This window comes from Propithecus coquereli, unplaced genomic scaffold, assembly GCF_000956105.1.
Source record: "Propithecus coquereli isolate 6110/MARCELLA unplaced genomic scaffold, Pcoq_1.0 Scaffold20, whole genome shotgun sequence".
Lineage (NCBI taxonomy): Eukaryota > Metazoa > Chordata > Mammalia > Primates > Indriidae > Propithecus > Propithecus coquereli.
Genome location: NW_012144967.1, coordinates 13,716,889 through 13,732,286, shown reverse-complemented (window position 1 = coordinate 13,732,286; position 15,398 = coordinate 13,716,889). Strand labels below are relative to the sequence as shown.

At 41.0% G+C, this 15,398-nt stretch overlaps 1 protein-coding gene across 1 annotated transcript in view; it reads left to right on the top strand.

The window, feature by feature from the left end:
* IQGAP1 (IQ motif containing GTPase activating protein 1) overlaps positions 1 to 15,398 on the top strand; it is a 134,290-nt gene that overhangs the window by 52,486 nt on the left and 66,406 nt on the right. The window contains exons 6-13 of the mRNA XM_012643685.1: positions 874 to 941; positions 2,200 to 2,313; positions 2,876 to 3,054; positions 4,920 to 5,004; positions 9,223 to 9,386; positions 10,198 to 10,282; positions 13,484 to 13,647; positions 13,839 to 14,000. Of these exons, the coding sequence (XP_012499139.1) occupies positions 874 to 941; positions 2,200 to 2,313; positions 2,876 to 3,054; positions 4,920 to 5,004; positions 9,223 to 9,386; positions 10,198 to 10,282; positions 13,484 to 13,647; positions 13,839 to 14,000 (1,021 nt within the window). The remainder of the gene's footprint in view (positions 1 to 873; positions 942 to 2,199; positions 2,314 to 2,875; positions 3,055 to 4,919; positions 5,005 to 9,222; positions 9,387 to 10,197; positions 10,283 to 13,483; positions 13,648 to 13,838; positions 14,001 to 15,398) is intronic.

The window sequence follows — 15,398 nt, the reverse complement described above, 5'->3', positions numbered from 1 at the left end:
GAACTCCTGAGCTCAAACAATCCGCCCGCCTCAGCCTCCCAGAGAGCTAGGATTACAGGCGTGAGCCACCGCGCCCGGCCCTTATATATTTTTTATTTCTTCCTTTATTGTAAGGCTGTCAGTGTCTTGCTCGCGTCAGTCTCAGTAAAGTGCCCTTCTGATGGCTTCTAATTTATTGAATCTTGTAGGGCTTTAGAATCCACTTAACCTACCACAGGCCTGCAGACATTTATTTCTCCATCTGTAAAAAACTGATATTTATTAATATAATGCTAGGCTGTAGGTAGACATTGGTGAGTGAGACTTGCATTATCCCTGCCTTCATGGAGCTTAGAGTCTAGTAGATTTCTTTTATTTTTCTACTCTAAAGAGTAAAAATGCATAATATGTGCTTTATTTAAAAGTCTTAAATTTACCTGGATTAAACTTTTTCATCAATAATATGAATTCAAGTTAAGTAAGATTTGCTATCTGAATCATTTTCATGAGACTTTTCTAAAATGTCTCGTTACATAAAACTTAGGAAGGTAAGCAGAAGTGAAGAAACTTCACTGATGTTAATTATGTTAGCATTCACATTAACATTCACATTGAATTTATGCCAGAACTGGGACTTGAATTTGTGTTTACTGATTTCTCCCAGTCCGGTGCTGTTTGCACTATATTGTGTGACTTTTTAGGACAATGTTGTTGTGTAAAACTAAAGAAGGCTCTGAGGCAAAGTACTGTAACTGCAAAGAGGACTGTCGTAGGTGCCGTGAGTCTCCGTGTTCAGAACGTTTCTGTTTTCCTCCTTACGCTAATATTCCCCTTTCAGAACAGCAGCTGGGTACGGCTGGGAGGCCTAACTCTTTTGCATATTTTGTTTTCTAGTTTGTACCTGTTCAAACTAGGCCTAGCTCCTCAGATTCAAGACCTGTATGGAAAGGTTGACTTCACAGGTAAGGACTTACAAACTTGGCAAGAAATGCTTAATTTATGTGGAAATAGCCTAGAGAGTCAACAGTACCGATTTTAAAGATCTAGGGCTTTAAAAATACTCTAACAACAGAGATGAAAGAAATATGAAGAACCTGCTTCTGCTAGTGTGGTGGAAAGAACACTGCACTGGGGCTTTTGGGCTCTGTTGTCTCACTTATAATGTGGGCGTGATTAGTGAATCTCAGTTTTGTTATATGTAAATTGGGAGTAACATTAACATACAATAATGTTAACATCTAACATTAAATGTTCAGGTACGTTGAAAAAAGCTTTATAACAGTGTTTGTTTCCTTTTCCCTTCCAGCAAGCACCTGTTGTGGGCAAAGTAAGGAGGAGAGTGGGGAATGAGATGATACAAAGATGACAGTTTAGTAAATTTAAAATTTAACCTTATTTGGGTGGGTGTTTCTATTTGCTATAGTCAGGTGCTTGAAGAGTTGGGAGCTTGGGGAGAAAAAGGCAGTGCTAATATTGGTTAGGGGTAAGATAGATTCAAATCTTTCAAACTGTTGATTATTTTCTAGGCCTGGGAGTTTAAAATTGTGGTAGTAAAGCTTTTATCTATGATATTTTCCTTCCAGGGAAGTTGTTGACCAGACCTGGGGCAAGGGCCAAACCTTATGTGTTGTTTATCATTTGACTTTCTGCCTTAGAAATGAAACTATTGAATAGCAGCTAGTGATACGGATTGTAAAGACCAGGATAACTGACTAGTTTGGTATTCATTTGTTGTTGAGCTCCTGTTAAAGCTGTTCCATTTTTAAGTTCATTGTCGGAAATGCCACACGTAGCAGTGTTGAAAAACTATTTCCTGTAGGGCTGTAGTCCCCAAGCCCTGGGCCTGTGGCCCGTTAGGAACCAGGCCATAGAGCTCTGCCTCCTCCCATGCCCCCCTCCCCTGTGGAAAAATTGTCTTCCATAAAACCAGTCCCTGGTGCCAAAATGGTTGGGGACCACTGCTATAGGGTCTTCTCACTTTACAGTTGTTGTTTATGTCCTTGATGATAATAATAATAATAATGGTTAATGTTTATTGAGTGCATTATATGACCAGGTACTGTATTAAGTGCTTTCCGTGTATTATCTCATTAAATCCTTATAACAACCCTAAAAGGTAGGTGCCATTTTATCCCATTTATAGCTGAAGGATCTGTTTCCTTCTCTGAGTTGTGGAAAAGTGCTTAACTTGTTTGACTGGGTCTTAATTCTCTTCTGTAGAAGAAGAAATCAACAACATGAAGATTGAGCTGGAGAAGTACGGGATCCAGATGCCTGCCTTCAGCAAGATTGGGGGCATCCTGGCTAATGAACTCTCGGTGGATGAAGCTGCATGTAAGAAGAGAAATATTTTGTGGGTTCAGATGGGATTGTTGCCACCATTTCCAATAATTGATGCTAGAGTGATGATTATGAATTTTGCTAGCAAGTTTAAGTCCATAGATGTAGTTGTAAACACTGCTATAATCTTCTATGCTATTGTTATTTGGGAATAAGTGGTTAATTTGATTAAAGTAAAAACATTTAGAAAGTAAGTCTTACATTTCAGCACCCTAGTGAGTTTCTTATTTTCCTACGATATTTACTTGGTAATTAAGGGTAGACATCTCCACAGTAAATGTTCCTTGAAAGACTCTCTTATGAATATTTCCCTGTGAGATTCCAAATTCAGCATCCCAAACACGGATCACAGGTGGAGCTGTGGCTGGCTTTGTGCATCGTAAGGAAGAGACTAGGCGCATAGGATCCGGGAAGCCATTCCTCCAATCCCAGTTATTCCTCTGTCTATGAAAAGGAGCCTCTCTCTGTAATAGGGAGTTGCAGTGTTGTTTTGTATGTGTAATGAAAATCCTTTATATAATTTCAGTGTTCTGTGCTTTGAATTTTTTTTTTTTAGTACATGCTGCTGTTATTGCTATCAATGAAGCTATTGACCGTAGAATTCCAGCTGACACGTTTACGGCTCTGAAAAATCCTAACGCCATGCTTGTAAATCTTGATGAGCCCTTGGCATCCACATACCAGGATGTACTTTACCGGGCCAAGCAGGACAAAATGGCAAATGCTAAAAACAGGGTAAAAATGGAATATCTATTCTTTCTAATTTATATTGTTTCATAATTTGACATGGCTCCATTTTAAGGTCAGTTTTATTGAGGTATAATTTACATATAATAAAAGTTACCCATTTTAAGTGTACAGTCTGAGTTTTGATAAATACATATGGTCATTTAACCATCACCCCAGAAAGTTCCCTAGTGCCCTTTTGTAGTCTCCCCTCCAACCCCCCACCTCTGACCCCAGGCAACTACCAATCCATTTTCTATCACTATAGTTTGCCTTTTTTAGAATTTCATATAAATGGAATTACACAGTATCTTTTGACTTTAGACTCAATTTTTTAAAAATTTAAAATTTTTAATTTTAATTTTATTTTTGAGACACGGTCTCTGTCACCCTGGCTAGAGTGCAGGGCGTCAGCCTAGCTCACTGCAACCTCAAACTCCTGGCCCCAGGCAATCCTCCTGCCTCAGCCTCCCAAGTAGCTGGGACTACAGGTGCACACTATTATGCCTGGCGAATTTTTTAATTTTTGTAGAGACAGGGTCTCTCTTGCTCAGGCTGGTCATGAACTCCAGACCTCAAGTGATCCTCCTGCCTTGGCCTCCCAAAGTGCTAGGATTATAGGCATGAGCCACCTCTCCCAGCCTAGACTCCATTTTGACCTCTACTTTCTTCTTGAATTTTATGCAAATAAAATTCTGGAGTGTAGTCATTTAAAATTAATAGTTACCTTTTGAAAGATGATCTCCAAATATTAATATAGCCCTTCTCCTTTTCCAGATTCTCTAGGGTAAAATATTCTGTACTATTATTATGGGTATGTGGAAGTTAGTTGAATGATTCTGACTTCAAAAAACTGAAGATAAGAGTCTCCTTTAAGACCTATATTTGTTGGGGCAAGGTGGCTCACGCCTGGAATCCCAACACTTTGGGAAGCTGAAGTGGGAGATTGCTTGAGGCCAGGAGTTCAAGACCAGCCTGAGCAACATAGTGAGACCCCCATGTCTAACGTAAAAGAAAAAAAAAAAAACAAAAAACTCAGCTGGGTGCAGTGGCACATGCCTGTAGTCCCAGCCATTCAAGAGGCTGAGGTGGAGATTGCTTGAGCCCAAGGAGTTTGAGATTACAGTGAGCTATGATCACACCACTGCACTCCAGCTTGGGTGACAGAGTGAGACCCTGTCTATGAAGAAAAAAGCTTTACACAAATGTATTCATTCTTGTTGAAATTAGTGATTAAAACTTCTCAGTTCTTTGGGCACATATGCAGATGACAAAAATGAAGACAAGGTCACTCTCAGAACATTGTTTGTGTCTCATATCATGGAGCAGGGATTGTAACCCCCAGGATAGGAGCCAAACTGGCCTGCAGAGAGGATGCTACTGCCATGCCTCTGCCTATGTCACCAGTAGAGGCTGCAAGATTTTGGACCTGCATGTTCCCATTTTGCTCAGGTCTGGGACACGGATGTGCTGCTTTGTGAGTGAACAGAGCAGGGTGTACTCGGTGCTCTTGCCCAACTCTGGAAGAACCCCTGTGCTCATCATTAACACATGGATCTGCTTTTTGTGATTTTAGTTATAATCATGTATCATTCTGCTTTGTTCTTTGTAAAGGATTTTGTTTTTGAGATGGGGTCTCACTAAGTTGCCCAGGGTTGGTCTTGAACTGCTGGGCTCAAATAATCCTCCAACCTCAGCCTCCCAAGTAGTTGGGATTATAGGTGTGCACCACTGCGCCCAGCTTATAAAGGATTTTAAGCTACACATACTCCTACTTGGTTCTGTTATGGTAGGGGAGGAACACAAATGTGTTTCTGTGGTCGTCTTAGGCACCTGAGCTAACTTGAGTAACTCTACTTTTTACTCATCTTCAGACAGAAAACGCTGAGAGGGAAAGGGATGTTTATGAGGAGCTGCTCACTCAAGCTGAAATTCAAGGCAATGTAAACAAAGTCAATAGTAAGTATGTTCCTGAGTCAGGCACCTAAGGGGATATTATAGAATAACATGGGTGTTGATCTATTCATAGACTTACAACATGGTTTGACTTATTTTCGATGTTAGTGGATTTGTGTAGTGGATTTCAATGTTAGTGGACTCGTTTCAGTGCGCTGTGCCTCCGTGTGACTTGTCCTCTGTAGTAGCTTCTGGGCTGGTCTTTGGGGTTATAGCTTCACTCTTTCACCCCATGTTACATACTTTTAAAAAAATTATTTGCCTATTTTTAAAGAATCATTATGGTTTTGTTTTTCTTTTAAAGAATAACGTAAGCTATCCAGAAATAAACAATAAATGAAAAATTAGACCCCATCGCTTAGAAATAGCCCCATTGCCATTTTTATGCATGTCTTTCAAAATGTATTTAAACAAAAATGAGATTATACTTTTAATATTTTTGTATACATGTTATACACTTTTGAAAAATTAATTTCTCGAAAGTATCATTTTCATTTTGCCACTTCTCTGTGAAAGAACCTGCACTGGCTCCTTACCACTTGCCAGACAAAATGTGGATCCCTAGCCTAGTGGAGTTCTTTGTGCAATATTTCATGACTGTTACTCTTTATAGAAATCATTTGCTTGTCTCCCACATTCCTTCTGTTCATTTCATGACTGAGAGAGAGTCTGGCTCTCAAGTGGTATAGACCTGGGATTTGATCTCTTGTCCTCTTATTTAACAGCTGTGTGACATTGGACACCTGCACTAGAGGAGGTGTTATGTGGATAATTGAGATAATGTATGTAAATTGCCCGGTATTTAGCAAGTGCTCAGTGAACAGGAGGATTACCGCTTTGTTAATCATGTAATCCCCTCACCGTAATGCCCTCCTGCCTCATCTCTTACCTGATCCAAGTCGGACCCACCGTTCAAGATCCAGTTCGGTTTTCACCTCAGTGCCTATCCCAGTTCATAAATATACTTGTCTTTCAAATCTCCAACAGCATTAATAGGCTAATCACCACAATTTTGTGCTTAGTTATGCGTTGTCTTGTATTGCTTGCTCTTTATTTCTGACATCTTTATAAATTCCTTAAAGTAGAGATTATTTATTCCGCTTCTTTTGAAGTCCTCATAATTCCTAGCGTAGGTTTAGACTCACCAAAAGTACTAATAAGTTTGATTTCAGCCAATTAGGTTTGTCTTGATCTTATTTTGCTCAAGATAATAACAACAACAGTAATAGCAACCAGTGTTCTCATTGATCATTTGAAGCTCCTAATTTCTCATTGAACTAATACTCTGATAACTAGAGAGCATTTCCAAGATTTTACCAACTGTGTATTATATGGAGTTTTAAATCGTGACTGGAAGTCTTTGTATTCTGCTACATTCTGGTTCATTTAGGATAATGACCTTCTGATGCCTTGAATGACCTCCCATTCAGGTAGGGGTGGTGTCTTGTGCTGAATCTGTATGAAGACTTCAGTTAGCAAACATGAACTGGAGTGTCCTTATGCTTTGTTCTCTTCATGAGAACAAAGTCCAGCATGTTTCTTGTTGCATAGACCGCATAAAATCCTTTTTATTTTACTAAAAGATTTTTTTTCTACTATATTGTTAGGGATTTTATAACCTTTATAGCTTTACCTTGATAATTATATGAGAGTCAGTTATAAACATATATGGAAAGAATGATATATATATGTTCTATTGATATTCTTACGTGGTCAGGAGAGCAAAATAATAAAAATTCTCTCAAATAACCTTCAATATAATGGAAGAAGATAGACATTCAGATGAATAATTTTAGGGCAGCTTGATTAGAACAAGGTACGAAAGGTCCATTAGGCGCAGTCATAAAATAAAGGAGGGAATGACGACTTCTGCTTAGATTTTTGAGTAGATTTACAGTGTACATGAACCTTCACTGGGATTTCCAGGATAGATAAAGAGGGTGAGGATAAGACAGAATTCCCTGCAGAGGAACAGTCTTTTCCTAATTGTAGAGAAAGTCTGAGGCAAGGGAAAGTTATATGCCAGGAAAACATGGGGACTTTCAATTCCAGGAATTGTCTTAATGTAATTACAGATGAGATTCTTTGCACAGGGAATGAGAACCAGCAATGAGGCCATTAACACTGCCCCAGAAAAAAAGCAATGGGCCAATAGTTACAAATGAAAAAAAGTTTTTATTTTTTGTTAAATAGAATAAGGAAAGTTAGAGTTAGATAATTAAAGTTCAGTAGGAGGAAATATTTGAATAATCTAAACTTTATCTTTGCAATATGAATGTTAGTAAATATTCATTTACATGTTTAACTAGTAAGTTTATGCTTCTAGAAAAAGCATAATTGACTGGACTTTGTAGATAGATACTGAGATTTTGCGGTACATGCCTAGAGAAAGTACGGCTGCTGCCTGTGTTGATTGTGTGTACTGTCCCCAGCCACTGGGAAAGCTCCATGAGGATGGAGATATTTGTTTTGTTCACTGCCATGTTTCCCGCATACAGCAGATCCTCAGTAAAGACTGTTGAAGGAATGAATGGTTGGTTGGCTAACGACCACATAGACCTGTGGCCATGACTTAAGAAGCCACCACCTTGGTATGGTTATTGGAAAGAAAGAAAGAATCTCTTTAGGAGCCTACAGTAAGACCACAAATCCATAGCAATTTTTTAACCTTTTCTTCCTTTTACCTCTTGGTTTTGTTTTGTTTTGTTTATTTATTACTCTTTCCCAGTGCCCCTACCTCCGTTTTCTAGTGTATTTGAGACTTCATTTTCCCTTGGGCTGTTTTGATTTTCTTTCTAACAGCTTATTTATTTTGTTTTTTACTAATGAAAACATTTAAAATCGAAAAGTACTGCTGTGCCCCAGATATTTTGATTTTTAGTATTTTATTGATTTCTTTTTGCTACTCTGATGATAAAATCAGATGTTTATCCCTGGGCAGTGGTAGAGGGAGGCATTTTCTCTTCTAAAAATCGGGAAACTAAAAGTAATACAGTAATTATGATTCTGATTTAATTTCTAATCAGAAATTATCTGGTTTTGGCCAGGAGCGGTGGCTCACGCCTGTAATCCTAGCTCTCTGGGAGGCTGAGGCAGGCGGATTGTTTGAGCTCAGGAGTTCGAGACCAGCCTGAGCAAGAGCGAGACCCCGTCTCTACTAAAGATAGAAAAAAATTAATCAGACAACTAAAAATACATAGAAAAAAATTAGCTGGGCATGGTGGCGCATGCCTGTAGTCCCAGCTACTCGGGAGGCTGAGGCAGGAGGATCGCTTGAGCCCAGGAGTTTGAGGTTGCTGTGAGCTAGGATGATGCCACGGCACTCTAGCCCGGGCAACACAGTGAGACTGTCTCAAAAAAAAAAAAAAAAAAGAAATTATCTGGTTTTGACTTTTAACCTAATACCTTATTTATTTTACAATATAAAAGTGCTTTTATGTATATGATTTCATTTAATCTTAAAAATAACCCAATGAAGAAGGTTTCCAGATGAAGGAACATCTGTGTTTTCACTGTCAGATACTATATTAAAGAGCTTGTGTGACCTCAGGTTCCATGACTAGGTAGAGAATATTGAGAGGGGTAAGAGCCCCTTCTACTCTTCCCCCATCAGACCACCCTTGACACCTTGAGCACTGGCTTCTGTGAGGGGCGCATGTTCAGGAAATACCAGGATAGTGAATGGATTCAAAATGATGCTATGTAAGAAATGGTTGAAGGAACTAGGGCTGTTAGTGCGGAGTGCACTGTCACAAGGAAGGGAGAGTTGAACGTATTCAGTGCGAACTTCAGGGTAGAAGTTAAAAAAAATTTTTTTGGAAACAGAATTGTCCAAAGATTTAGTAAATTCCCATGACAGATACTCTCTCCTGTTTAGTGGTCTGTAAGCATCATCTGGACAACTCTGTGGCTCTTACATTACTACCCATATTGGTGCCGAGCTGTTAATATTTGCATCTGGGGTTTCAAGTAGGCCCCGGGTGTGGCCTGGGACTCTGCGGAATCTGATGAACAGCTTGTCGGGAACCCCTGCCCTGCATGACTTTAAGGTTCCTTTGCAATCCCAAGATCTTAATGCTTCTCAGATACTACAGAAAAAGAGGCTCTCTGAGTTATATTTCCCTTATTTGGAACTGAGGTTGGTTTTGGGGAAGGAAAAATATTCTAGGCTATTATGTTAACATAGTTTTTTCTTAAGCTTTTGCCTTTTTTCCTCATCAGCAATTTCTGCGTTAGCCAATATCGACCTGGCTTTGGAGCAGGGAGCTGCACCGGCCTTGTTCAAGGCTCTGCAGTCACCAGCTCTGGGTCTTCGAGGACTGCAGCAACCGAACAGTGATTGGTACTTGAAGCAGCTCCTGAGTGACAAACAGCAGAAGAGACAGGTAAAAGTACTACGGGTTGGAGCTGCAACGGTTTGTATTTGTCCATTGGAGTCCTGTGCTGTCATTTAAAAATATTTATGCAGCTTTTTCTTCTAGTACAACTTTTTCTCCTGCATATAAATTAGGTTTTTTTTAAAATCCTCAGGTAAAATACATATTGTTTTCAGCTCTTTTTTGTTTTTAGAGCAGCGAATCCTTTTTTAAAATAAACAATATCCCCACAGCCCCAGTCTAACCACCCCTTCCTTTCAGCCATCTCCCTCTCTCCCCGCCTAAAAGCTACTGGGGAAAACCTGAATTTTTTTACATTCTTACATCACAAATTTCCACTTTAAAAAGCCACACCTCATTAGTTTCTTGTGGCCAACACTGGGAAAGTACTTAATGTGCAGTGAGGGTAGATTATATGGGACTGTACTTTGTGGGGTTTTTTTAGAACAAACATGGGGGGGCTCTCTTTTTTGTCTAAATAAGGGCCAGTATAGATTTTACAAACTCCTGGCATCTGTTGGTCAGAGTAAAGCAGCATTAATGTGCTGAAGATCCTACAAACGTTTTCTCTCAGAATGTTTTGATGCTTTTTACAGAATATTTTTAAAAATGTACCAGTATCTGGAAAGTCACTCTACCCAGATTTGGCAAGGGCTTTTGGCTCTATCTAGGGCTGCCACTTTGGCTGCACGCGGCCTGGAGCTGTCACTTACGTTGGTGGTTCTCTGTCCCTAGTGACTGCTGCAGAGCTCTGAGAACCGTGAGGTCTGGGGGCATAGGCACAAGTGATCTTTACATAAGTGTTCGTTGCTTTCCTCAGAGTGGCCAGGCTGACCCCCTGCAGAAGGAGGAGCTGCAGTCTGGAGTGGACGCTGCAAACAGTGCTGCCCAGCAGTACCAGCGAAGTAAGAGTGCCCTCAGCTCGGTGTCCGTGGAAACATTCAGTAGGGCTGGAAAGTTGTGGCTTTATGTCACTGAAGGGTCCGAGATTAGCTTCTGTCACCCCTTAGTCCCCACCTTGAGCCTGCTAACCATAATCAACTACCAGTTACTGTTGGTGGCAGTATGAGTCTGCCAGTTTTGTTTTTTAATTGGTATGTAATAGTTGTACATATTTTGGAGGTACACGTGATATTTTGATACATGCATGCAATATGTAATGATGAAATCAGGGTAATTGGGATAATCTGTCACCTCAAACGTGTATCTTTCTTTATGTTGAATATTCCAATTCTTCTCTTCTAGCTATTTTGAATTAATCATAATGCCTTATTGTTTACCTTACTGTACTATCAAATATTAGATGTTATTCCTTCTATCTAACTATATTTTTGTACTCATTAACCAACCTCTCTTCATTCCTTCTGCCCCACTGCTCTTCCCAGCCTCTGGTAACCAGCAATCAATGCTGTACCCCCATGAGACCCACTTTTTTAGCTCCCACATGAGTGAGAACATATTTGTCTTTCTATGCCTGGCTTATTTCACTTGACAGAATGACCTCTAGTTCCATCCCTGTTGCTGCAAATGATAGGATTTCATTCGGTTTAATGTCTGAGTAATATTCCCTTGTGTATTTATACTACATTTTCTTTATCCATTCATCCATTGATGGACACTTAGATTGATTCCAAATCTTGGCTGTTGTGAATAGTGCTGCAGTAAACATGGGAGTGCAGATATCTCTTTCAAATGCTGATACCCTTTCTTCTGGATACATACCCACCAGGATTGCTGGGTCATATGGTAGTTCTATTTGTAGTTTTTTGAGGAACCTGCACACTGTTTTCCATAGTGGCTACCCTCATTTTCATTTCTACCAGCAGTGGCAACCTCTAACTCCTGAGCTCAAGCAATCCTCCTGCCTCAGCCTCCCGAGTAGCTGGGACTACAGGTGTGCACCACCACACCCAGCTAATTTTTTCTGTTTTTAGTAGAGATGGGGTCTCACTCTTGCTCAGGCTGGTCTTGAACTTTCTTGAACTCCTGAGCTCAAGCAATCTTCTCTCCTCAGCCTCCCAGAGTGCTAGGATTACAGGCATGAGCCACCATGCCCGGCCTGTGTGTTTTCTTTTGATACATGTCTGTTCAGTTCATTTGTCCAATTTTTAATCAGATTGTTTGGTTTTTGTGCTATTGAGTTGTTTGAGCTCCTTACGTATTCTGGTTATTAATCCTTTGTCAGATGGGTAGTTCGCAGATATTTTCTCCCATTCTGTAGGTTGTCTCTTCACTTTATTGATTCCTTTGTGGTGTAGAAGCCTTTTAGCTTGATATTGTTTCATTTGTCTATTTTTGCTTTCATTGCCTGTGCTTTTGAGGTCTTACCCAAAAAGCCTTTGCACAGACCAGTGTCCTGAAACATTTTCCCGATATCTTTTTTTTTTTTTTTTTTTGAGACAAAGTCTCACTCTGTTGCCCGGGCTAGAGTGAGTGCCGTGGCGTTAGCCTAGCTCACAGCAACCTCAAACTCCTGGGCTCAAGCGATCCTCCTGCCTCAGCCTCCCGAGTAGCTGGGACTACAGGCATGCGCCACGCCACCATGCCCGGCTAGTTTTTTCTATATATATATATTTTTAGTTGTCCAGATCATTTGTTTCTATATTTTAGTAGAGACGGGGTCTCGCTCTTGCTCAGGCTGGTCTTGAACTCCTGACCTTGAGCGATCCACCCGCCTCGGCCTCGCAGAGTGCTAGGATTACAGGCGTGAGCCACTGCGCCCGGCCTCATTTTCCCAGTATTTTTGACTAGTAATTTCATGGTTTCAGGTCATAGATTTAAGTCTTTAATCCATTTTGATTTGATTTTTGTATACAGTGAAGAGATAGGGGTCTAGTTTATTCTTCTGCATATGATTATCCAGTTTTCCCAGTGCCATTTATTGAAGAGACTGTATTAGTCCATTTTGTGTTGCTATGAAGGAGTACCTGTGGCAGGGTAATTTGTAAAGAAAGAGGTTTATTTAGGTCCCAGTTCTGCAGGCTATGCAAAAGCATGAGGCCAGCATCTGCTTGGCTTCTGGTGAGGGCTGTTGTGCTACATCAAAACATGGTGTAGAAGGTCAAAGTGGCAGTGGGCACATGCAAAGAGGGACCAAACCCAAAGGGCATTCTGGCTCTGTAACAACCTACTCTCAGGGAGTTAATCCAGTCCCCTGAGAACCAATCCAGTCTTGAGTGAAAACTCACTCACCACCTCAGGAATGGCACCACGCTATTTGTGAGGGATTTCCCCTCATGACCCAAACACCCCTCTCTCTAGGCCCTGCCTCCCAGCACTACCACACTAGGGATCACATTTCCACATGAGGTTTGGTGGGCACAAACCAACCACAGACCACAGCAGTTTGCTTTCCCCAGTGTATGTTCTTGGTGCCTTTGCCAAAAATGACTTGGGTGTAAATGCGTGGGTTTATTTCTGGGTTCTCTACTCTGTTCTGCTGGTCTATGTGTCGGTGTATTTCCTCCAGTTTTACAAGTAGAACTGGAGTCAGTATAGGCTCGCCTTGGCTAGTAAGCACTTCATGATTGGCTAGAGAGATCTCTGGAGGTGGCCAATTAAGGGATTGGTGAGATTTGGATGGTGGAAAAGGAGAGAAAAGAATGTTCCTAATGCAGGACAATAAGGGGGAAAGGAAGTGGGAGCAGAGGTACAGATGGTAAAAGACGTATTTAAGGAACAGTGGTTAGAGTGAAATTTTTGTGGATGGGCAGAGCTACGTAAGATAAAGGGTTGGATAGATTGTGGAAAGCTTTGAGTGGCACCTTAAGAAGCTGGCATGTTATTTGCGAGGCTACAGGGGAAGGAGGCGATGGTTTGGGTGGAGAGTACTGGTGGCAGACGGGCTGAATTGAGTGGAAAGAAGAGACGGGTGGGGAGAATAGTTAGGAGACTGCCCCTTTTTTAACCCCTTTATTGAGATGTGGTTCACATGCCATACAGTTCACCCTTCATACAAAGGAAGCTGCTTTTTAAAGGTGAACGTTCCACTTCAGACTTTGTGGCTGATAGTTCCTCCACAGACTGTAACTTCCTTTCATGAAAACTGGCACCCCCTTCCCCTCGGGCTCTCAGCGTACTGCGTTTCTGATCTGCCTTCCACACAGGATTGGCAGCAGTGGCAGCGATCAATGCCGCGATCCAGAAGGGTGTTGCCGAGAAGACTGTTCTGGAGCTGATGAACCCCGAAGCTCAGCTGCCCCAGGTGTACCCGTTTGCCGCCGATCTCTACCAGAAGGAGCTGGCGACTCTGCAGCAGCAGAGTCCCCAGGTGAGTTCACTGAGCCTGTCCCTTTTGTGAGCAAGCGGGGGTGGAGGTGAATTTAATACCCACTTCTTCGTGTGGTTAGGGAGACCTTTCTTCCAGAAACTGAGTCTTGTTGTGGTTTTATTAAACTTCTGACTCCCTTGGTATTCAAGAATGTCTTTCCTCACTGTTCTCCCCCATCCCTTTCTGTACAGCATAACCTCACCCATCCGGAGCTCTCTGTCGCAGTGGAGATGCTGTCGTCGGTGGCCCTAATCAACAGGGCGTTGGAATCGGGAGACGTGAATACAGTGTGGAAGCAGCTGAGCAGTTCGGTTACGGGCCTTACCAATATCGAGGAAGAAAACTGTCAGAGGTAGGCGCCCAGAGTCAGTGGATTGAATCCATTATCTAGCTGTTACCTCTGTCTTTTGTGTAGCAACACTCCTGTTCTCTTCGCAGGCATTAGGACTTTAGTGTGGTCGTATGTTTCTTTTGTTCTACTTTGATTCATTTTATTCTTTATTATGCTGAAGGATTTACAGTATATTACAGATGTGACGTTATGCTCCCATGTATGTATGCATGCTTACCTCACTTTGTTACACAGCCAAGATAACTCTATCTCGTGCCCTGACAAAATTAGTAATACTTATTTAATATTACTTAAACCTAGTCCATTTTCATTCTTCTTCAGTTGTTTCAAAACTTTCCTTTCTAGCTGGTTTGTTCAAACCAGGATTCAGTCCAGGGTCATGTGTTATATCTGGCTGTTGTGTCCCTTAAGTATCTGTTTTCTTTTCTTTTTTTTTTTTTTTTTTTTGAGAGAGTCTCTGTCTCCCTGGGTAGAGTGCAGTAGTGTCATTGTACATCGTAGCTCACTGCAACCTCAAACTCGTAGACTCAAGTGATCTTCCTGCCTAAGCCTCCTGAGTAGCTGGAATACACGGGCGTGCTACCACATCCAGCTAATTTTTTCTATTTTTGGTAGAGATGGGGTCTTGCTCTTGCTCAGGCTGGTGTCAGACTCCTGGCCTCAAGTAATCCTCCTGCCTGGGCTTCCCAAAGTGCTAGGACTAGAGGCGTGAGCCACTGTGCCTGGCCCCTTAGGTATCTTTTAATCTAAAATTGTCCCTTTCTTCATGACACTGACTTGTTAAAGAGATGGGACCAATTATCCTATAAAATGTCCCATCTTGTAGATCTGGTTGCTTTCTCATATTCGACTTATTCCTGTAAATTGGAAATTAGATCTAAAGTCTTGCCCCAATTCACTTTAACACTTTTGGTGATGTGTATTTCATACTGCCTCATATCAAAAGGCATATGAAATCTACTTTTCCCACCGTTAGAGATACTAAGATTGATCCTTGGATTAGGGAGACAGTTTATACCTCCATTGTGTATTTATATTTTTCCCTTGTCAGCAGAACATCGTCTCTTTTTGTATGTTTTGTACCATCAAAATGTCCGGTTCCCCATCAGTCATTCACATATTTTAAACTCTAATTGATAATCTTTGCCTAAATCAATAATAAGAAAGTATTGAATGATGATTTATTGATCTATCATTCCTTCTACCTTTATTAGCTTGTGTGTGGCTGTTTTTCTTGTCTTCAGAGGAATTACTTGAGCTGCTTCCTCTGATTCTAAAGTCTGTCCTATCTGGAATTTAGAATATGTAACAGGCTATTGTGAGAATAATGTGCATTTCCACATTTTAAGATAACTCCCCTGTCCTAATACTGGCCTCTAGAATATATCAAATGGTTGGG